Source organism: Zea mays, chromosome 5 (assembly GCF_902167145.1).
Source record: "Zea mays cultivar B73 chromosome 5, Zm-B73-REFERENCE-NAM-5.0, whole genome shotgun sequence".
NCBI classification, from domain to species: domain Eukaryota; kingdom Viridiplantae; phylum Streptophyta; class Magnoliopsida; order Poales; family Poaceae; genus Zea; species Zea mays.
This window is the reverse complement of record NC_050100.1, coordinates 69,598,313-69,620,091: the sequence shown is the minus strand read 5'-3', so window position 1 is coordinate 69,620,091 and position 21,779 is coordinate 69,598,313. Positions and strand designations below refer to the sequence as shown.

The window sequence follows — 21,779 nt, the reverse complement described above, 5'->3', positions numbered from 1 at the left end:
CACATGCACAATATAAATCATCTTCCTCCACGCAAGCATCTCCACCAACCCAAAATGAGGACGAGGCTCAAGTTGATGAAGGAGAAGATCAAAGAGATGAGCCACCTCAAGATGACGGCAATGATCAAGGGGGAGATGTGAATAATCAAGACAAGGAGGATGAACAACCAAGGCCACCACACCCAAGAGTCCACCAAGCAATCCAACGAGATCACCCCGTCGACACCATCCTCGGCGACATTCATAAGGGGGTAACCACTCGATCTCGGGTTGCACATTTTTGTGAGCATTACTCTTTTGTTTCCTCTATTGAGCCACACAGGGTAGAGGAAGCACTCCAAGATTCGAATTGGGTGATGGCGATGCAAGAGGAGCTCAACAACTTCACTAGGAACGAGGTGTGGCACTTAGTTCCACGTCCTAACAAAAATGTTGTAGGAACCAAGTGGGTCTTCCGCAACAAGCAAGACGAGCATGGTGTGGTGACTAGGAACAAAGCTCGACTCGTGGCCAAGGGGTATTCACAAGTCGAAGGTTTGGATTTTGGTGAAACCTATGCACCCGTAGCTAGGCTTGAGTCAATTCGCATATTATTGGCCTATGCTACTTACCATGGCTTCAAGCTTTACCAAATGGACGTGAAGAGTGCCTTCCTCAACGGACCAATCAAGGAGGAGGTCTATGTTGAGCAACCTCCCGGCTTTGAAGATAGTAAGTACCCTAACCATGTCTATAGGCTCTCTAAGGCGCTTTATGGGCTCAAACAAGCCCCAAGAGCATGGTATGAATGCCTTAGAGATTTCCTTATTGCTAATGGCTTCAAAGTCGGCAAGGCCGATCCTACTTTATTCACTAAAACTCTTGACAATGATTTGCTTGTATGCCAAATTTATGTTGATGATATCATATTTGGGTCTACTAACGAATCTACATGTGAAGAATTTAGTAGGATCATGACACAAAAATTCGAGATGTCTATGATGGGGGAGTTAAAGTATTTTCTAGGATTTCAAGTCAAGCAACTCCAAGAGGGCACCTTCATTTGTCAAACGAAGTATACTCAAGACATTTTAACCAAGTTTGGAATGAAGGATGCCAAGCCCATCAAGACACCCATGGGAACAAATGGGCATCTCGACCTCGACACGGGAGGTAAGTCCGTGGATCAAAAGGTATACCGGTCGATGATTGGTTCATTGCTTTATTTATGTGCATCTCGACCGGACATTATGCTTTCCGTATGCATGTGTGCAAGATTCCAAGCCGACCCTAAGGAATCACACCTTACGGCCGTAAAACGAATCTTGAGATATTTGGCTTATACACCTAAGTTTGGGCTTTGGTACCCTCGGGGATCCACATTTGATTTGATTGGTTTTTCGGATGCCGATTGGGCGGGGTGTAAAATCAATAGAAAGAGCACATCGGGGACTTGCCAGTTCTTGGGAAGATCCTTGGTGTCTTGGGCTTCAAAAAAGCAAAATTCGGTTGCTCTTTCTACCGCCGAAGCCGAGTATATTGCCGCAGGCCACTGTTGCGCGCAATTGCTTTGGATGAGACAAACCCTGCGGGACTACGGTTACAAACTAACCAAAGTTCCTCTTCTATGTGATAATGAGAGTGCAATCCGCATGGCGGATAATCCCGTTGAGCATAGCCGCACTAAACACATAGCCATTCGGTATCATTTTCTTAGGGATCACCAACAAAAGGGGGGTATCGAGATTTCATATATTAACACTAAAGATCAATTAGCCGATATCTTTACCAAGCCACTTGATGAACAATCTTTTACCAGACTTAGGCATGAGCTCAATATTCTTGATTCTAGGAATTTCTTTTGCTAATTTGCACGCATAGCACACAAGTATACCTTTGATCATGTCTCTTTTATATATGCTATGACTAATGTGTTTTCAAGTGTATTTTAAACCAAGTCATAGGTATATTGAAAGGGAATTGGAGTCTTCGGCGAAGACAAAGGCTTCCACTCCACTCTACTACTCATCCTTCGCCGTCACTCCGAGCATCTCTCCAACTTTGGTATAATCTTCACTCATTTAATTTATGACCAAAGGAGGAGAAAGTACTTCGTTGGGCTCTAATGATTCCGTTTTTGGCGATTCATGCCAAAGGGGGAGAAAATATGAGCCCAAAGCAAAAGGACCGCACCACCACCTAATTTTTTAAATTTGGAGATTTTCAATTGGTCAATTTCAAATTGGTATCTTATTATGTTCTAAAGGGGGAGGAAGTAGTATTTCAAAAAATGATAAATCAAAACCCTCTTGAACACTAAGAGGAGGATCTCATTTAGGGGGAGTTTTGTTTAGTCAAAGGAAAAGCATTTGAAACAAGGGGAGAAAATTTTTAAACCAGAAAATGCTTTGCAAAAATCTTATTCATCTACCTTTGACTATGTTACAAAAAGAATTTGCAAAAACAAAACATGTGGTGCAAATGTGGTCCAATATGTTAAAAACAAAGAAACAATCCATGCACATCTAGTAAGTAACATTCATTGGCTCAATTCCAAGCAACCTTTGCACTTACATTATGCAAACTAGTTCAATTATGCACCTTTAGATTTGCTTTGGTTTGTGTTGGCATCAATCACCAAAAAGGGGGAGATTGAAAGGGAATTAGGCTTACACCTAGTCCCTAATTAATTTTGGTGGTTGAATTGCCCAACACAAATATTTGGACTAACTAGTTTGCTCTAGTGCATAAGTTATACAGGTGCCAAAGGTTCACACTTAGCCAATAAAAAGACCAAGTATTGGGTTCAACCAAAGAGCAAAGGGACAACCGAAGGTACCTCTAGTCTGGCGCACCGGACTGTCCGGTGTGGCACCGGACATGTTCGGTGCACCAGAGGACTCCAACTCCGAACTGCTCACCTTCGGGAAATTCCAGAGGCAACTCCGCTATAATTCACCGGACTGTCCGGTGTACACCGGACATGTCCGGTGCTCCACGGAAGAGCTGCCTCTGGAACTCGCCAGCCTCGGGAATTCACTTCGGCCACTCCGCTATAATTCACCGGACTGTCCGGTGTACACCGGACTGTCCGGTGTAACAGCGGGGCAATGGCTACTACGGCGCCAACGGCTACCTGCAGGCGCAATTAATGCGCGCTAGCGCGCGCAGAGGTCAGACACGCCCATGCTGGCGCACCGGACAATCTATAGTACATGTCCGGTGCGCCACCGGACATCCAGGCGGGCCCAGAAGACAGAACTCCAACGGTCGAACCCAACGGCTTTTGGTGACGTGGCTGTCGCACCGGACATGTCCGGTGTGCACCGGACTGTCCGGTGCGCCATCAAACAGACAGCCTCACCAAACGGCTAGTTTGGTGGTTGGGGCTATAAATACCCCCAACCACCCACCATTCATTGCATCCAAGTTTTCCACTTCTCAACTACTTACAAGAGCTCTAGCATTCAATTCTAGACACACCAAAGAGATCAAATCCTCTCCAACTTCCACACAACGCCCTAGTGATTAGAGAGAGAGATTTGCTTGTGTTCTTTCGAGCTCTTGCGCTTGGATTGCTTTCTTCCTTCTTGATTCTTTCTTGCGATCAAACTCACTTGTAATTGAGACAAGAGACACCAATCTTATGGTGGTCCTTGTAGGAACTTCGTGTTCTAAGTGATTGAGAAGAGAAAGCTCACTCGGTCCGAGGGACCGTTTGAGAGAGGGTAAGGGTTGAAAGAGACCCGGCCTTTGTGGCCTCCTCAACGGGGAGTAGGTTTGAAAGAACCGAACCTCGGTAAAACAAATCCGCGTGTCTCACTTCATTATTCGCTTGCGATTTGTTTTGCACCCTCTCTCGCGGACTCTATTATATTTCTAACGCTAACCCGGCTTGTAGTTGTGTTTATATTTGTAAATTTCAGTTTCGCCCTATTCACCCCCCCTCTAGGCGACTTTCAGCAATGCATGCCCCTCTTCTTGCCTCTCAACCACAATTGCGGCGCTAACCACCTGAGTGGTCGCGGCGACGTAGATCAAGAGGGCTTCTCCGGCAGCTGGGGGCACCAAGATAGGCGCATTCGTGAGAAGCGCCTTCAGGTTCCCGAGGGCTTCCTCGGCCTCGGGGGTCCAAGTGAAGCACTCGGCCTTCCTTAGGAGGCGGTACAGAGGCAGACCTCTTTCGCCGAGGCGTGAGATGAAGTGGCTCAGAGCCGCAAGACATCCCATGACCCTCTGCACGCCTTTCAAGTCCTTGATGGGCCCCATGCTGACGATGGCTGCGATCTTCTCCGGGTTGGCTTCGATGCCCCGCTCGGAGACGATGAACCCTAAGAGCATGCCTCGGGGTACCCCGAAGACACACTTTTCGGGATTGAGCTTCACGCCTTTCGCCTTGAGACATCGGAATGTCACTTCAAGGTCGGAAAGGAGGTCGGAGGCCTTCCTCGTCTTGACTACGATGTCATCGACGTAGGCCTCGACCGTCCGGCCAATGTGTTTGCCGAACACATGGTTCATGCACCGCTGGTACGTCGCGCCCACATTCCTCAAGCCAAACGACATGGTGACATAGCAGTACGTGCCGAAGGGTGTGATGAAAGAAGTCACGAGCTGGTCGGACTCTTTCATCCTGATTTGGTGATACCCTGAGTAGGCATCGAGGAAAGAGGGTTTCGCACCCAGCATTGGAATCCACGATTTGATCGATGCGAGGCAGAGGGTAGGGAACCTTCGGACATGCTTTGTTTAGACCAGTGAAGTCTACACACATCCGCCATTTCCCTCCTTTCTTTCTCACAAGCACAGGGTTGGCAAGCCATTCGGGATGGGATACCTCTTTGATGAACCCTGCCTCCATTAGCTTGTGGATCTCCTCGCCTATGACTCTGCGCTTTTCTTCGTCGAATCGGCGCAAAGGCTGCTTGACGGGTCGGGCTCCGGCTCGGATGTCCAGCGAGTGCTCGGCGACATCCCTCGGTATGCTGGGCATGTCCGAGGGACTCCACGCGAAGACGTTGGCGTTCGCGCGGAGAAAGTCGACGAGCACTGCTTCCTATTTGGGATTGAGCTCGGAGCCGATCCGGACTTGCTTGGAGGCGTCGCTGCTGGGGTCGAGGGGGACGGACTTAACCGTCTCCGCTGGCTCGAAGTTGCCGGCATGACGCTTCACGTCTGGCACCTCCTTAGAGAGGCTCTCCCGGTCGGCGATGAGGGCCTCAGACTCGGCGAGGGCCTCGGCGTACTCCACGCACTCCACGTCGCATTCGAACGCGTGTTTGTACGTGGGGCCGACGGTGATGACCCCGTTGGGGCCCGACATCTTGAGCTTCAGGTAGGTGTAGTTGGGGACGGCCATGAACTTCGCGTAGCATGGCCTTCCCAGTACCGCGTGGTAGGTTCCTCGGAACCCGACCACCTCGAACGTCAGGGTCTCCCTTCGGAAGTTGGAGGGTGTTCCGAAGCAGACGGGAAGGTCGAGTTGTCCGAGGGGCTGAACGCGCTTCCCGGGAATGATCCCATGGAAAGGCGCAGCGCCTGCCCGGACCGAGGACAGATCGATACGCAGGAGCCCGAGGGTCTCGGTGTAGATGATGTTGAGGCTGCTGCCTCCGTCCATGAGGACCTTGGTGAGCCTGACGTCGCCGATGACGGGGTCGACGACGAGCGGGTATTTCCCCAGGCTCGGCACGTGGTCGGGGTGGTCAGCTCGGTCGAAGGTGATGGGCTCGTCGGACCAGTCTAGGTAGACTGGCGTCGCCACCTTCACCGAACAGACCTCCCGACGCTCCTGCTTGCGGTGCCGAGCCGAGGCGTTCGCCGCTTGCCCACCGTAGATCATGAAGCAGTCGCGGACCTCGGGGAACTCTCCTGCCTGTTGATCTTCCTTCTTGTCGCCGTCGTGGGCCCTACCACCCTCCACGGGTGGCCCGACCCTGTGGAAGTGGCGCCGAAGCATGACGCACTCCTCAAGGGTGTGCTTGACGGGTCCCTGGTGGTAGGGGCACGACTCCTTGAGCATCTTGTCGAAGAGGTTGGCACCTCCGGGGGGTTTCCGAGGGTTCTTGTACTCGGCGGCGGCGACAAGGTCCGCGTCGGCGGCGTCGCGTTTCGCTTGCGACTTCTTCTTGCCCTTCTTCTTGGCGCCGCGCTGAGTTGACGCCTCGGGGGCATCTTCCAGTGGGCGGCCCTGGGGCTGCTTGTCCTTCCGAAAGATAGCCTCGACTGCCTCCTGGCCAGAGGCGAACTTGGTGGCGATGTCCATCAGCTCGCTCGCCCTGGTAGGGGTCTTGCGATCCAGCTTGCTCACCAGGTCGCGGCAGGTGGTGCCAGCGAGGAACGCGCCGATGACATCCGAGTCGATGATGTTGGGCAGCTCGGTGCGCTGCTTCGAGAATCGCCGGATGTAGTCCCGGAGAGACTCTCCCGGCTGCTGTCGGCAGCTTCGGAGGTCCCAGGAGTTTCCAGGGCGCACGTACGTGCCCTAAAAATTGCCGGCGAAGGCCTGGACCAGGTCGTCCCAGTTGGAGATCTGCCCCAGAGGCAGGTGCTCCAACCAGGCGCGAGCGGTGTCGGAGAGGAACAAGGGAGGTTGCGGATGATGAGGTTGTCATCGTCCGTTCCACCCAGTTGGCAGGCCAGCCGGTAATCCGCGAGCCACAGCTCCGGTCTCGTCTCCCCCGAGTACTTTGTGATAGTAGCCGGGGGTCGGAACTGGGTCGGGAACGGCGCCCGTCGTATGGCCCGGCTGAAGGCCTGCGGACCGGGCGGTTCGGGCGAGGGACTTCAATCCTCCCCGCTGTCGTAGCGTCCTCCCCGCCTGGGGTGGTAGCCTCGGCGCACCCTCTCGTCGAGGTGGGCCCGACGGTCGCGGTGATGGTGCTCATTGCCGAGGCGACCCGGGGCCGCAGGCGCTGTGTTGCGCGTGCGCCCGGTGTGGACCGAGGCTTCCCGCACAAATCGGGAAGTCGCGGCACGATGTTCCGAGGGGTACCCCTGCCTTCGGGAGGCGGAGCTCTCAGCCCGTCGGACCGCGGCGCCTTCCAGGAGATTCTTGAGCTCTCCCTGGATTCACCGCCCCTCGGTGGTTGATGGCTCTGGCATCGCACGAAGAAGTATTGCTGCTGCAGCTAGGTTCTGGCCGACCCCACTGGATGCGGGTGGCGGCCTGACCCTGACATCATCGGCGATGCGGTGCTGGAAGCCCTGGGGTAGATGACGTATTTCTCCGGCCGGAGGCTGGCCCGCCCATTCCTGCCCGACGTCCCGGCGGATCGGCTCAAGTGCTCCTGCCCCCTCGTCGAGCCTGGCCTGCACCCCACGGATTTGCTCGAGCTGCGGGTCGTGACCCCCCGCCAGAACGGGGACCACAGCTAGCTCCCGTGGGATGTCAACGCGAGGCACCGGCCTAGGGAGATCACCGTCCTCCGGCATGCCGAGATGGTTGCCTTCGGAGGGACCCCTTAGATCGACGTGGAAACATTCGCGGCTTGGGCCGCAGTCCTCGTCGCCGAGGCCGTGGCTACCATCAGAACAGTCGGAAAGGCAGTAGTCGCATGCGGTCATAAAGTCTCGCATGGCACTGGGGTTGCCAAGTCCAGAGAAATCCCAGCAGAAGTCGGGCGCGTCGTCTTCCTCGGGCCCAGAGGGCCCGTAGGTCGAGACGTCCGTCAGCTGGTCCCAGGGTGACCGCACACGATACCCCAGAGGGTTTGGACTCGCCTCTACGAGAGCGTCCGCCAAAGCGAGGTCGCTTGGCGGTTCGAGGCTGAATCTGAAAGGCGTGAGATGGGAATCGGTCGGTACCTCTTGGTCGACGGGCGGTGATGAAGTCACGTCGGGGACTGACCGCACCGTCGTCTTAGGTACGAGGGTGACGTCCAGCAAGCCTTTCGCGAGCGCGCTGGCGTCGTCCGTTTGCTCGGAATCGGCGTGTTGCAGGGAGACGGCGCTCGTCTTCGTCTCAAACGCGAGGTCCATGCCCGACGTGCCCCCCGTTGGGGCGCCGGCGCTGTCGACTTGCTCGACAGCTGACGAGGTGCTGCCTCCTGCTTGGCCTTGGTTGCCCCGCCTCCTCCTCCGTCGGTGGGGGAGAGGACGGGGTGAGCTCGAACGTTGTTCTTCCACCACGCGGGGAAGATGGGCGTGAGAGAGGTGGAAATCCCGTGGCCTTCGTGTTCGTCCCGCGCCCAGGTCGGGTGCGCTTGCAGTAGGGGATTACAAGCGTCCACGCGGGAGAGGGAGCGAGCGGCCTCACGCGAGCGCCTGTCTCGTCCTCGTCCCCGCGCGGCCAACCCTCTGTAAGAGGGCCCTGGTCCTTCCTTTTATAGACGTAAGGAGAGGATCCAGGTGTACAATGGGAGGTGTAGCAGAGTGCTACGTGTCTAGCGGAGGGGAGCTAGTGCCCTAAGTACACGCCGTCATGGCAGCCGGAGAGGTTTTGGCACCCAGTTGGTGTGATGTCGTGGCTGTCGGAGGAGCGCTGGAGCCTGGCGGAAGGACAGCTATCGGGGCGGTTGAGTCCTTGCTGACGTCCTCTTGCTTTCGTAAGGGGGCCGAGAGCCGCCGTCGTCAGGGAGTGTGCGGGGCGCTATCATTGCCTATCTAGCGGAGCGAGCCAGATGGGACGCCGGTCTTGTTCCCCGTAGCCTGAGTCAGCTCGGGGTAGAGTAATGATGGCGCCTCCTGTTGACGTGGCTGGCCCGCACCCTAGGTTGCGTGATGTGGAGGCTCCTCCGAGGTCGAGGTCGAGTCTGTCTTCCGTGGCCGTGGTCGAGTCTGAGCCCCTGGGTCGGGCGAGGCGGAGACCGTCGGCTGAAGCCAGGGCTGAGTCCGAGCCCTGGGGTCGGGCGAAGCGGAGTTCGTCGTCTTCTGGGGCTGAGCCCAAGTCCGAGCCCTGGGTCGGGCGGAGCGGAGTTCGCCGTCTTCCGGGGCTTAGCCCGAGTCCGAGCCCTGGGTCGGACGGAGCAGAGCTTCCTATGGCGCCTGCGGCCGGGCCTGACTGCCTGTCAGCCTCACTCTGTCAAGTGGCACCGCAGTCGGAGCGGCGCAGGCGGCACTGTCTTTCTGTCAGGCCGGTCAGTGGAGCGGCGAAGTGACGGCGGTCACTTCGGCTCTGTCGACTGAAGGGCGCGCGTCAGGATAAAGGTGTTAGACCACCTTTGCATTAAATACTCCTGCGATTTGGTCGGTCGGCGTGGCGATTTGGTCAGGGTTGCTTCTTGGCGAAGATATGGCCTCGGGCGAGCCGGAAATATGTTCGCCGCTGGAGGGGGGCCTCGGGCAAGGCGGAGATCCTCCGAGGTCGGCTGCCCTTGTCCGAGGCTAGGCTCGGGCGAGGCGTGATCGAGTCCCTTGAATGGACTGATCCCTGACTTAATCGCACCCATCAGGCCTTTGCAGCTTTATGCTGATGGGGTTACCAGCTGAGAATTAGGAGCCTTGAGGGTACCCCTAATTATGGTCCCCGACAAAACCGTCACTAGAAATCATTTTTATCCTGATTTTTTTTGAGTTTTTGAAATGAACTCGTATGAAAAAAACACCAATATAAAAGTTGTAGATCTCTAAAAGTTATGAAATTTTGTAGTTGACATCTTTTTATTTGAAATCATTTCGGCTCTTAAAAACTATATCTAAATTTATCAAATTTAAAATGTAAATTTTGCAAACGACCTTAGATGGGAAAAATGCCGCGACTTTGATGGAGACGGCGGACGCTGGGGCCTCCCTCCTAATAAAAATATTTTTTTGCTATTTTAAACCCGTTTTTATGTTTCTTGGAAAAATATTTTCACTGGCGGTTTTATTATCTCAGCCACCAGTTGAAATCGATTTCCACTGATAGTTTTCTTAGCTCAATCGACAGTGGAAATCGATTTCCACATGCGATTCTCAATTACTCGCCTGTAGAAAAAATATTTCTACTGACCCATAAAAAACACTAGTGCAAATAGGTTTACAACCGTCAGTATAGAACTTTTGTGTACTAGTGAAAGCCAGCTAGTAGCTTTTTATAATTTGTGTTGGTCACCTATTAGGAATTCAGAGAAAAACTTAAAAATGGCAACACAATTAAATTAATATTATTCTCTCTCCCTTCTGATTTACTTATAACCATATAATCAGAGAGTGACTAAGAGAGAAGAAGGTTAAAGAGAGATGAAGGTATATAACAAAACATAACTCAAATATATGAAAAGGCATTGATCATGTAATATAATCTTCATTCCTTGATTTCCCTTTTTCCAGTTTATAGATGACTACATGAATACATTTATGCTCCGTTTGGATGTCGATATTGGAGGGCATGGAATTGAGTTGGGTTGAATACCAAATCAGCCATGGTATTGAAATAAGATGTAATTCCAATTCTATTGTTTGTATGTCACTAAATTGGAGTTAAAATTGTGCGGTATAATTCTATGCAAAAATGAGGGGTGAGGCTTTTGTATTGGGAGATGGAGGTTCTAGTTATAGTCTAATTACAGGAAATTAGGCCTCTGATTTCAAATATAAATTTCACGTGCAACCAAACAACATAATTTAGGAAGGTTGATTCTAATTTCCAATTATGTGCTATAATATTTACATCTAAACAGAGGTATTAAAGGTGAATCAAGAGTGTTCAAATATTATAGCTTTGGATGCTAAGCAATATGTGATGCCTGCGTACCTGAACAAAAAGTATTCCCTACACATGGATATTGTGTCGTTAACTCGCTATTTATAGTGATGATGTATAATTTCATTTAGAATTACATATGTACCTTCGAGTCATGCACATATGATTTTTTGAACTTATCGAGGGTATTGTGGACCTTTCATGTCGCGTTGCGCATACCGCTTAAACCCATCTTCGTCCCATGGGCACCATTTAGCAAATAGGCTAGAACCCATCTTCGTCCCATGGGCACCATTTAGCAAATAGGCTAGAGTGATTTCAATTGATTCTCTAACAAAAGTAAATCTATTTTATGAAAATCATTTAGCAAATAAACTGTAAAGTGTGAAATGATTACTAAGAGGTTAGAGAGTGGAGAGGTTTAAAGTAGTGGGAAGCTGGGTTTTTTTTTTGCTCCCCCTTTATAGTACAAAAAAGATAATACATTTCACTTCACTTTCATCATGAAGCAGTTTAAAGTTTTACTATTTGGCTCTGCTAGAGTGATTCTCGTTTGAAGCGGAGCTATAAGAGCTCTGCCAAATGCCCCTTAAAACAGGCCGTACTGCAAATACACATAGGATCAACAAATTTTGTACTCATACGTGCGACTATATTTAATCGAAAGAAGGGATGGCTCGACACCCAACAAACAACAAACATATGGCCAGATTCCAACTTGTGCAGAATACGATCCTTGAGTCAATATTCCAGTCAACTGAGCTGAGTGCGCGGGCGGCATCAGATGTGTAACAAAAGATTAACAACTGCAGGATGTTATTATATGTACAAACACTTTTATTCTCTCCACTTCAACACAAGCGACTGTACTGTACATCAAGCTCTGCTTCGTTTACCTACACCACAGGTTCAGTCGTTCAGATAACCGAACAAGCCCAACGGGCAGGTCCAGTTACGAAAGCAGTCAGGACCCTTCTAAGGTCCTCCAAACAACAGTAGATCCAGTCTGCAAGCAGATTCAGTTAGGCAGCGTCAAAGATCCTGCAAACAACAGTTAATCAGCAAGCTTAGCATTTCGCATGAGTCGAGCATGCCATGTTAGGACCACACTGAATATTAGATTGACATTTATGTCTTGAACTGCATTCAATTTTTCTGATTTAAAAAGAAGGCATGAGTAGGGGTGTAAATGGGCTCTAAATTTTACAGTATAAAATTTAATGATCGAATCGGATTAGGATCAGGCTATATTTCTATTTATTTTTTAACTAAAATTAATTTAGAGCCCTGATAAAATATGGAGCATTTGGATCGTGATCCATTACCACCCCAGGCAAGTAGGCATGAGACAGGATGTCAACTGTGAAACATTCAGGATGCTGAACGATCATCGACTAAGACTTAAAGATTTTTTATTTGTCATGTATTACTTGGAAACATAAGGATACGGGGAAAACATAAATCATACTTTCTGCAGGCCCATCCTTGCTGTGTCATTCGTACAGCGCACCGTTCGGCAATGGATTAGATGTTCTTGTTTCTTCAACCAGGGGAGTGCCCTGTGTGCAAAACACATATAATCCTCATCCTGTTTTCTGTTGTTCAACCAAGAAATTCGGAGAAACATGCAAGGTAATACAGAACAAATACAGCATTGAGTTAGATCAAAGTAACTGATGAAGGCGTTCATAAAAGGTGGTATGAAAACCAATAATTAGTTAGCCACAATTTCTCATAGTTGACATGTAAACGAAGAAAGACAGGATAAGTTTTCACACTTACCAGGAACCTAAAACCTGACAAGCATACTATCAATAGTCTTCAGTTGCTCCATCTCTTCTGAACTAGCAATTCCAGGATCCACATAACATAACTGATAACATGACATGTACACCAGATAATGTATTGTATAAATGTACAAATTCATGTATGCCTTCTTCAGTTCATATACTTTGGAGCCATTTGATGTACCTGATACTGTGGCTTCCTGAGCGTGTGGACACCTCTCTTCACCAGACGCTGCCATCCATTTTTGCTTCTTAGGGACCTTTCTAGATCTGCAGTTCTCTGTGGCATATTACGGGAAAACATTTGAATAGCATACTGATGGAGAAACAACAATTCATAGTCTATTCTAGAAGTTTCAAAATAGACTATGCATACTTAAAAAGGAATCGGGCAAAGAAAATATAATGCACAATACACCGCAACACATCAAAACAACGACTTGTTACACCGAATGTGGGCAGGTGCTTTTGAAATCTAAGTTGCTGTTTCTCAATCAATACCACAAGGCAAGAGTCCATTCACATGAGAAGCAAGTGGGCCTCAAGATTTTCTACAGGGTTAAACATACATGCATGCCGAGGTAGACACCAGATGTTCAGTTTATGTTGGTGATATTCAAAGTGATTGTTCAGCAAAAAGTGTAAAGAACGAAAATACCAAACAGTATTAGAGTCACTAGTGAAACAAACCAACTTACACCATGAGCTGAGCTTCAAATAGAATGTGAAACTAAATCACAGCTAAGTGACAATAAAGGGGAAATAGTTCAGACCAATAAAATGAGTGGTAACTGTAACTTACATGACCAGGATCTAAAATCAAAAGGGTGTATTGTTCTTGAGATCCACGGTGAACCATTTCCTTTTGAATCCCAACAATTGTCCTTGAATGACCTTGATGTTGAAAATAGAGTGGTCTGTGACCAGCACCACTTTAGTTAGTATATAACGAAGTTATTTATAGATACTGTAAGTATATCAGATTATGGAATAGAACATTTCTCAAAAGGGAGACATAGAAGATCTTACGTTTTATTGCTGACAGTGGCACGCTGTGTGGTTAATCTATCAGAGCGCTCACATGCAAAATAGTTCCAAACCCAGTCAACAAGGGCGTGTTGGCCTCTCATACTTTCAGCATCCTCTTGACAAAATTCAGACGATGATTTAGGGGAATTACTCTTTATTAAGAACTTATCCATAAGTCCTCGTACTTGACTTGCTGCATGGCTACTGTTCTTACTTTGGAGGTCGGATGATTCTGTGCTATCAAAATCTACAATCTTTGCACGGAGGCCAAAAGAGCGGAAGAGGGTAGCACATTCTGTAGTCCCTATCCACTTCTTGGCACCATAAACTTTGTTGTGAAAGTGGCTGGAGCCAATCGTATCAAATTTTTTATCCCAAGCAATCTCAAGCCACCTCTGGAGTGAAGGGATGTCAGGAACAAATCCAGAACCACCAAATAATACTTCTCTAGCTTCTTGTCTTTGCTTCAATAGATGAGAGCTCAGCATCTGAATATTTCTCCATCCACAGCCCCATCCCTTATCTTCTGATGAAAGACTCTGATGATGGTCAATATAGCCTGATATCATACTTTTTGAGGAACCAGCTTCTGACTCCAAGCAGCTCCTCAACAAGCTCATAATACCGCCTTCCACTTCTTGAACTTTGCTTCGAATTTGTGCTCTGACCATACAAGAGATTTGTTCATCCAATAGCTCACTGTAATGGTGTGAGTATCCACTATGACTCGATGAGGCCCCTATAGTATTAGAGTCACTAGTGAATGATCCACTATAATGTTTTGGGTCATTCTGCAAAAAAAAGGATCCGCTGAATTATAACCCTGCCAAAACAAGGGATGCAAAACATACCAAGGCGTTTCTGGACTAGTGGATCACAAACCAGGGCAACTAGAACAGCATTTCACTCTCTGCTCAAGTCTAAGCATATCTCTGTTGAAGGTTTTAACAGCAACAGCACCGGGTGGCAAGTATGTGCATGTTTTCGAACAATACATGTACACACTGTAAGGCGTCCCTACCCCCCACAAAGAAATTGCACTACAGAAATGGATAATGATCCACGCCTACATTATTCTTATGAAAGAGAGAAAATTGTTAGACCATGTGCTGTTCACTCATATGGTCACCCAAAACATTGTTTTGCACTATAGACTGTACTGTTCGCAAAGTGGAGTTTGAATATGGGTATAGAAATGGGTAAGCTACTGGAGATAGCCTTAGCAGAAAATTTCCATGGTATCTTTACCAGATTCAGCTAAATGCTATGCAGAGAGAACCTTTCATTTATTGAAATGACCCCTGGTCTACAGCTACTATTATTGAAACAATGTGAAGGAAAAAGTCAAAGCAAGAGTATTACCATGGTATCTGTACTTGATTCAGCAACTGCTATCTGATGTGCTAATTCGATGTCCCTTTGGAGTTGATCGTCATCAAAGTGGCTATTGGCATGCCTACAAATGATGATGACAAATGTTGGTATGTTTTGCACAATGCCACGTGTGAAAAAAAAGAGGACATGCTCAGTTGCAGAAGTATGGAGAGGAAATTGCCATTACCATTCCAGCTCAACCGTAAGAACTTGTATATTGCAGATGGGACAGGATGATATCATGTCCATAGGAATACTCCTACAGTTTAAAAACGATGGGGGAAAAGCATCAGGCACAGAAGTAGGGAGCCAAATATTAACATCACACATAGTGTTACTTACTGTAACCCTTTAGCCAGTAGGGGTATAGTATTAATCTCTCTTTGAAAAGTCAAATAGATAGAGGCAAAATTGTGAGAGGTATCTGGACCGATCTCCTACACAGACATGAAAAAAGATATATCAGTGATGCCATGAGCATGAAAAGGGGAAGGAAACTGTCAAGCTGTACTACTATATTATACATAATGTGCAGATGTGATGGAAACAAAGAACCGAAGCTGAAAAACATCTCAGGTACGTGCATTGCGCAGAGCTTAACTGAGGATTTCAGGTACAATGGATACACCTTGCCATTCTAGTTAGTTGTTACTGCTGAAGATCTCATAAACTCATAAAGTGTGATTCCTATGTATTTGTGGATGCAGCGAAATAATCCTAGGCTGCACAAGTGCATGCGCGCCCAGCTTCCTAGCTGCAGCGAACCAAACACGCGCTCAACCGTAGTCAATGCATGTGAGGAGTCTGGCTCTCCTGATGCAGCCAACCAAACACATGGATAATGAACAATCAGTGTCATCTAGATTTAGATAGCGCCAAATACACAATCAAGTTTTATCATGCATGAAGCCAGAATTAGAACAGTTAAATGAAGCCAGAACTAGATTCAATATGATATTATTAGTAGCAGGTATACCTAGTAGGTCTCCGTTTGAAGCATGATGAAGTAGCATAGCAAAATCCGTTAAATGATGAACAACGATTACGTTTTCGTCCATCGCAAGCAGCAGGCATGAAGTTGGAAAAGCAGAAGACTCTGTAGCGCGCGGATAGATAGGTCGATTGACTAAGAAAAAGAGACGCATACCAATTCCTAGTAGAGGGGAACGGAGAGGTCCAACGCGGGTGAGTCCGGATCGAGGCGGCTCCAACGGCTGAGCCGGCAGCGGCGTGATTGGTGGCAGCGGTGGGCGAGGAGGAGGGGAGAAAACGTGCGCAAGCACGGTCCACCGACCCTAGTTTGCGAGCGAGCGAGCGAGCCCGCGCGGCCTCAGACAGCGATGGCGGTGCCCGCGCCGCAAGTCAAGGCCGCCTGCCCGCGGCCCTCCCCCCTCCTTGTTTGCGCACTAGGCCAAGGCCGCGCCGCCGACATCCGCGCACTCTCGCTGGAACCTGGAACTGGTCCGCATCACGCGCGACCACACGCACTCCTGCTCGAGCCGTCCTCCTCGAGCCCGTTTTTTTTTTACTAAGAGCATCTCTAACAACAAACCCTAAAATAGAGTCCTAAAATTTGAAATAGAACCATATTTAAAATGTTTAGAGTCTCAAAAGAAATGTTTAATCCAATAGTCAGACCTTAAATAATGCTATTTAGGAAATAAATCATGATATTAGGAAATAAATGGTTGGAGATTAAGTGGAAATGAGGATAGGACTCCAGTATATGGGTACTATATTTAGGACCCGAGAGACTGAGCCCTATAACCATTTAATGAAATTTTATAAAATAGGGTCACTGTTGGAAGAATGTTTTATGATTTTGAGCCCTATATTTAAAATAGGACCATGTTTAGAGCCTCTCTTGGAGATGCTTAAAAAACGGCTCCCTCATGCTTGAGCGGTTGAGCCCGTTCTATTTACTGGAAAAAAAAGGCTCGAAACGACTTTTTTTACTAAAATGTTTATAGTAGGGCTCCTCACCTCTTTTATTAAGGGCTTTGTTTATTTCAGCGGTAGTTTTTAGGTTTTGTTTGTTTGAGCTAAAAAAATTGAAAGCTCAAATAAACATCTATCATTTTGGTTTGGTTTCAGAAAAAAGTTAAAACTCAAAAAAGATGAGTTCATCTGAAAAGCTTAAAAGCATGGTTTTATAGTGTTTTTTTAGCTTCTTCAATTTAATGAGCTAATAACATGATTAAAAGCTATTATTGGTTTGTCTTGATCAAAAGGTCAGCAACAACTCAGAAAAAGCTCCAAAATCGTAGCTCAAACAAACGAGCCATCAGAGCTTCTCTGGAAAGGTATTGTTAAGATTTTGGTCTCTTTTAGATTATATTATTATTAGTTTCCTAAACTCTAGGAACTAAAAAACCACAAACCCATACTTTCTTATTAACCCAACTTTTGTGAGCATTTGATTGTCCAGAAGCTAAACATAAAAGCTAGTCGTTTTATTTAAATTTTTGGCTAAGAAGTTGCTCAAAAGAATGGGATATAAAATCGTTTAGTAAAGATCCTCTTCAGGAGCCGCACACGTAGAGAAGTTTTGCTGAATAGGATCTATTTGTGGGTCTACGAATAAACATGGACGAATGCAGCAGTGAGGGTGGGTAAGGCTCGAGAGCCCGCCCTACCACTCTCTCAAGTCTATAAAGTCCCTAAAGCCTCTTCTTGCATTCTATATTTTTCATTATGTATTTTATTATTTTTATTATGTTAAGACTGTTTTAAACTATTATATTTGTTTATCGAGTTTTAGTGTAGCCCCTCCTGGGTACTTCAACCCACTTGCATCCTGGTTACATCCATCTCAAGATTAGCTAGAAAGAAATAATGGTAGCTAGCTAGAATGCATATGCCGATGCCGTGGGCGCTACTAGCTAGACCGGTGGTCCCTCTTGCTCATGCATGGGTCTCTTTCTTGTGTTGTACCACCTGTACGAACGGTGTATATGGATCAGCTCTATCGATTCGCTTTGTTGGTTTCTTCACTGTGACTGTGAGTGGCTAGCTTGCGTGTTCTCAGCATCATCGTCTAGACTATCACCAGCTAGCTAATAAAGGAACAACCTCATCACCAGTCAGTCCAACCACGCACCAAGGTCAGTAGTAGCCTGGCGGCCATGGCGATGGCGCCTCAGGGGCAGGCCGAGCACGGCCAAGTCCACGTCCACGACCATCAGCTTGGCCACCGGCCCGAGCCCAACAGCAGGCACCCCGACCCCGGCGCGGCCGCCACGAGCAGCATCGCCACCAACCGGTGGGGGCCCTACTCCGGCGCCGGCGATTTTGCCAGCAACATGGCCGTCATCCTGGCCGCCCTGCTGACCGCGCTGGCGCTCGCCCTGGCGCTCAACGCCGCCGTGCGCTACCTCCTCAGTCGCAGCCGCCGAGCTCGGCGCGGTCGCGCCGGCTCCAGCTCCGGGGAGAGGGACAGGGACAGCGACGCCAACATCTCCGACCCGGAGAAGCTGGCCGTGGAGGCGCCCCCGCCCCCGCCCCCGCCAGCCCTGGTTTACTCCGCGGCCGGGACCAAGCTGGCGGGCGCCGCGGCGGAGTGTGCCATCTGCCTGGCCGAGTTCGCAGACGGGGACACCGTGCGCGTCATGCCGGTCTGCGGCCACGGCTTCCACGCGCGATGCATCGAGCTCTGGCTCGCGGGGGGACGCCGCTCCTCCTGCCCGACGTGCCGCGCACCGGCCGGAGCTGCCGCGGCCACGCCATCGTCGTCGTGAATAATGGCTCGGTTTGGCCATGGCCAGTTGCGACGATGTTCACTGTTCTTGGCACAGGCGCACAGCTAGCATGTGTCGGTTCGGTGTTCCTTCATTTTCAGTTTGCGTGTTGTAGTGGATCATTCTATATATTCTAAAATAATGTGTCAATATATCTATATACTCTTGTTTAATCTGTTCAGGGTTGCCATTAATTAGTCTCGTTGTTAATTTCTCTTCGCTGCATATGGTTAGTGTTAGCCTTCGATCTTGGCCAGTTCCATCGAAGTAGATGTTGCACACATACGTCTTGAAACTGTCTATGATCACAAGAAAAAAGCTAACTAAGGTTCACCAATTGAATCAAACCTTGATTCTATAGCTAGCTAGGACCGTTTCTGACTTTTGAGAGGCCCGGAACAAGATTATAAACAGAGGTCCCAACACCATAAAAATTATTTTTTACTATTATATATATATCAACTAATTATACCTGATGTACCATAGAAAAACTTGAGCAGTAAAAAAATAGAAGTAAGATTATTACCTGAAATATATTGTAGAGATCAACTTAAAAATGTATTCTAATATTTCTAGATGCAAAATCATCAATGATGGCTTCAATATTGACATCATCTAATAATTTCATCTCAATACATAAAGTTGCTAGCCCGTTTAATCTTTCTTGAGGCATTGTAGACCTTAAATAATTCTTCAATAACTTAAGCTTTGAGAAGCTCCTTTCAGCTGATGCCACATTTATTGGTACAGTAAATAATACCCGATAAGCAACAAATATCTTAGGATAGCAATCCATTCTCCTAACAAACTCAAAAATTTCCATAGCAGACATTGATCTATCAGGCAGTGTCATTTGCAGTATTCTTAACTCTGATGTCAGATTATTTTCCTCAAAATCAAATGAATCATCTACAGAGAAAGTTTTTGCTAACATGGTACAATAATCCTTGAGTTTAATGTGATTCACTGATTTCAATGATGCTGAGTTAAGAAGAGGCCCAAATATACCATTGAATACTTGGAGGTCTTCAAATCTATTTTTTAATGAACTGCTTGCCATATCAAGCATAACTAAAAAGTAATTTACTTCAAAGTCTTTCTCACCTTGTAGATTTACCTCATTGCTGCAATCATTTTCATCATAATGCTTTTTCTTTAGAGCAGGACACTTTTCATCATATCAGGGTGGGGCCCTGGGAGATGGGGGCCTAGGTCAGCCGCCCCTCACGCCCTGCCTCAGGCATGGCCGTGTAGCTAGCTACAGCTAATATGATAGTTGTTAATGTCTAGAAAAAAATCATATATCCTCGACCACTATCAAAATGTATTCAAATATCCTAGTACAGAAAGCTATTGTGGAGTCTACTATGCTGGGACCACCGCTCTAGTGACATCAATTCACCGTCTATTAGACATCTTGATCCTTTCACTTATCTAATCATAGAATTGTTACATACAAGGTGCTGTTTGGTTCATGAAATATAACGTAAATGATAATTGTAATGGTTTGCACTTGAGTATCGGCGGTAATAAATTTGAATAGTCCGGTATCAGCTTTTATTGTGGTATCTATTACAGTTGGACTAAAACAAACATGATCTAACGTTGCTATTGAGCATACAAAACGTCCTCACTGACGGTCCACGCGTGCGCAGAATCAGTTAGGGTTTCGAGTTTCTTGCGGGATTTGTTAGCTAAAACCGCGGGATTAGCTCGGGAAACGACCTATAGCGGATCCAGACCTCACATTTATATAGATGAAGGGCTACGACCGATTGAACCCTCCACAATAGATCAAATAAAGTCTATTTATCGTTTTTACCTTATGCAATAGGAGTAGTTCTAGTTTAGCCTCCTTCTACATCAAATCTTCACCTCTCTTCGGCTCTACGTCGACTAGAGACGTCTTGGGTGGCCTGCCGACGCCAAGACACACCCTACAATCTCTCCTCCCCGATGGCGTCCCTTTCGGGAGGCGAGATCTAGGTCTGCTACGAAGAAAAAGACCCTCTGCGCCATCGCAGACCGTCCGAGCCCTAGGTGTGGACCGTACGGACGTACGCAGAGGAGGAGTCGCTCCTGCGCTAGGTTGCGAACCGTCTGGCCCTGTGTCGCGGACCGTCCGCGCCTCCGCAGAGAGCACCGCCAAGCGGTCCTTTCTAGTGTTTGGCGCTCGGATCGGTGCCAACACACTTTTTGGCGATTCCGCTGGGGACAGGTGTCTAGATCTACTAAAAAATAGGCCCTCAAATGGATGGTTCTAAAGATCACACCGATATCTCCCCGGATAATATCCTGAAGCTGGCTGTTGAAAGTCTGACGGCCGATGAGCAACAACAATACAAGGATTACATGCGTCAAGCGAAAGAGAAATTCTTGTCACAATACACGGTGGATTACCGCTAGAAAGTTATCAAACATGGAGAGACCGACGTCGCGTCTCTTCTATCTTCGCTTCAAGCCCCAACGTAAGTAAACCCGACGACATTCAATTTATTAAACAATATGTAGATCATCAGCAGAATCAAATGAAACAATAGATTGGAGGGTTGGAAGAATCAATTAGAAAATTAACGCGTACGTTGGAGAAGTTTGTTGCTTCTAGTTTTCCATCATATAAAACTAGTAACATGATATCTATGTCTAATACATCGGCGACAAATGGGGATCCACAGCCCCATACATTATATGGTATGTCGATGAACTCATATCCAGAGCAAATACCAACACTATCGTCCTTGCTTGGCAGATCGACGCCCCTGGACATGGTCGAACTGTACGAGCTTTTGCCCGGACAGTCCGGCCCTTATGCAGACCGTCCGACTTTCCCTGCCGGACAGTCCAGGACCTGTACCAGGGCTACCGTGTGGCGCTCCAATAATAGCAAACACAACCGGCCAGTTCGGATGTACCACCGGGCAGACCGGATACGCATACGCAGAACCTACTGTCGCACACTATGCACCAAATTATTACACACCACAGCAGCAGTACGTTTCGCCCCCTACATATTTAAACCACAACACGCCATACGATCACAGGTCGATCAACATTATCGATCGGTCACGGCAAGGTCGGCATAACAATGCCCGACCGAATGAGCCCCACAGCCTAGGGTCTAGTTGTCTGCCACCGGGCGCAATGGAGAAAATTAGGGAAGAGATGGCTGAACTATTTCAAGATAGATTCAGAGTTAGTGTAGCTAGATGGGGCAATCAAATCGGAAGCCATATGATCACCGGTTTGACA

General features: G+C 47.9%; 2 protein-coding genes across 15 annotated transcripts; one reads left to right on the top strand and one right to left on the bottom strand.

The window, feature by feature from the left end:
• Positions 1-11,306: 11,306 nt before the first annotated feature.
• On the bottom strand, positions 11,307-16,335 carry LOC100192023 (uncharacterized). 14 transcript variants are annotated; one of them, XM_035959062.1, is made up of 11 exons: positions 15,941-16,287; positions 15,395-15,606; positions 15,136-15,230; positions 14,981-15,052; positions 14,782-14,875; positions 13,420-14,210; positions 13,193-13,307; positions 12,575-12,670; positions 12,386-12,476; positions 12,072-12,198; positions 11,307-11,644 (listed from the first exon to the last, which is right to left on the bottom strand). In XM_035959062.1, the coding sequence occupies exons 4-9, from the start codon at positions 15,040-15,042 to the stop codon at positions 12,393-12,395; spliced, it is 1,242 nt and encodes a 413-aa protein (XP_035814955.1). In that variant the 5' UTR covers positions 15,043-15,052; positions 15,136-15,230; positions 15,395-15,606; positions 15,941-16,287; the 3' UTR covers positions 11,307-11,644; positions 12,072-12,198; positions 12,386-12,392. The 14 variants fall into 14 exon arrangements, with proteins under 14 accessions (XP_035814955.1, XP_035814953.1, XP_035814956.1 ...); XM_035959060.1 differs by lacking the exon at positions 15,395-15,606 and having other exon boundaries at positions 15,941-16,335; XM_035959063.1 differs by lacking the exon at positions 15,395-15,606 and having other exon boundaries at positions 12,072-12,162; positions 15,941-16,304.
• Positions 16,336-17,715: 1,380 nt separating this feature from the next.
• On the top strand, positions 17,716-18,724 carry LOC103626512 (RING-H2 finger protein ATL79). Its single transcript, XM_008646927.4, has one exon. It carries the CDS (start codon positions 17,919-17,921, stop codon positions 18,528-18,530), a length of 612 nt encoding a protein of 203 aa, XP_008645149.1. The 5' UTR covers positions 17,716-17,918; the 3' UTR covers positions 18,531-18,724.
• Positions 18,725-21,779: the final 3,055 nt, after the last annotated feature.

Coding starts and splice junctions, on each gene's coding strand:
- LOC100192023 (XM_035959060.1), bottom strand. CDS start 15,042: ATGGACATGATATCATCCTGTCCCATCTGCAATATACAAGTTCTTACG. Junction 14,211..14,781: donor AATCAAGTACAGATACCATG/GTAATACTCTTG, acceptor TTTTTTTTGCAG/AATGACCCAAAACATTATAG. Junction 12,671..13,192: donor TGATTTTAGATCCTGGTCAT/GTAAGTTACAGT, acceptor AATATGCCACAG/AGAACTGCAGATCTAGAAAG.
- LOC103626512 (XM_008646927.4), top strand. CDS start 17,919: ATGGCGATGGCGCCTCAGGGGCAGGCCGAGCACGGCCAAGTCCACGTC.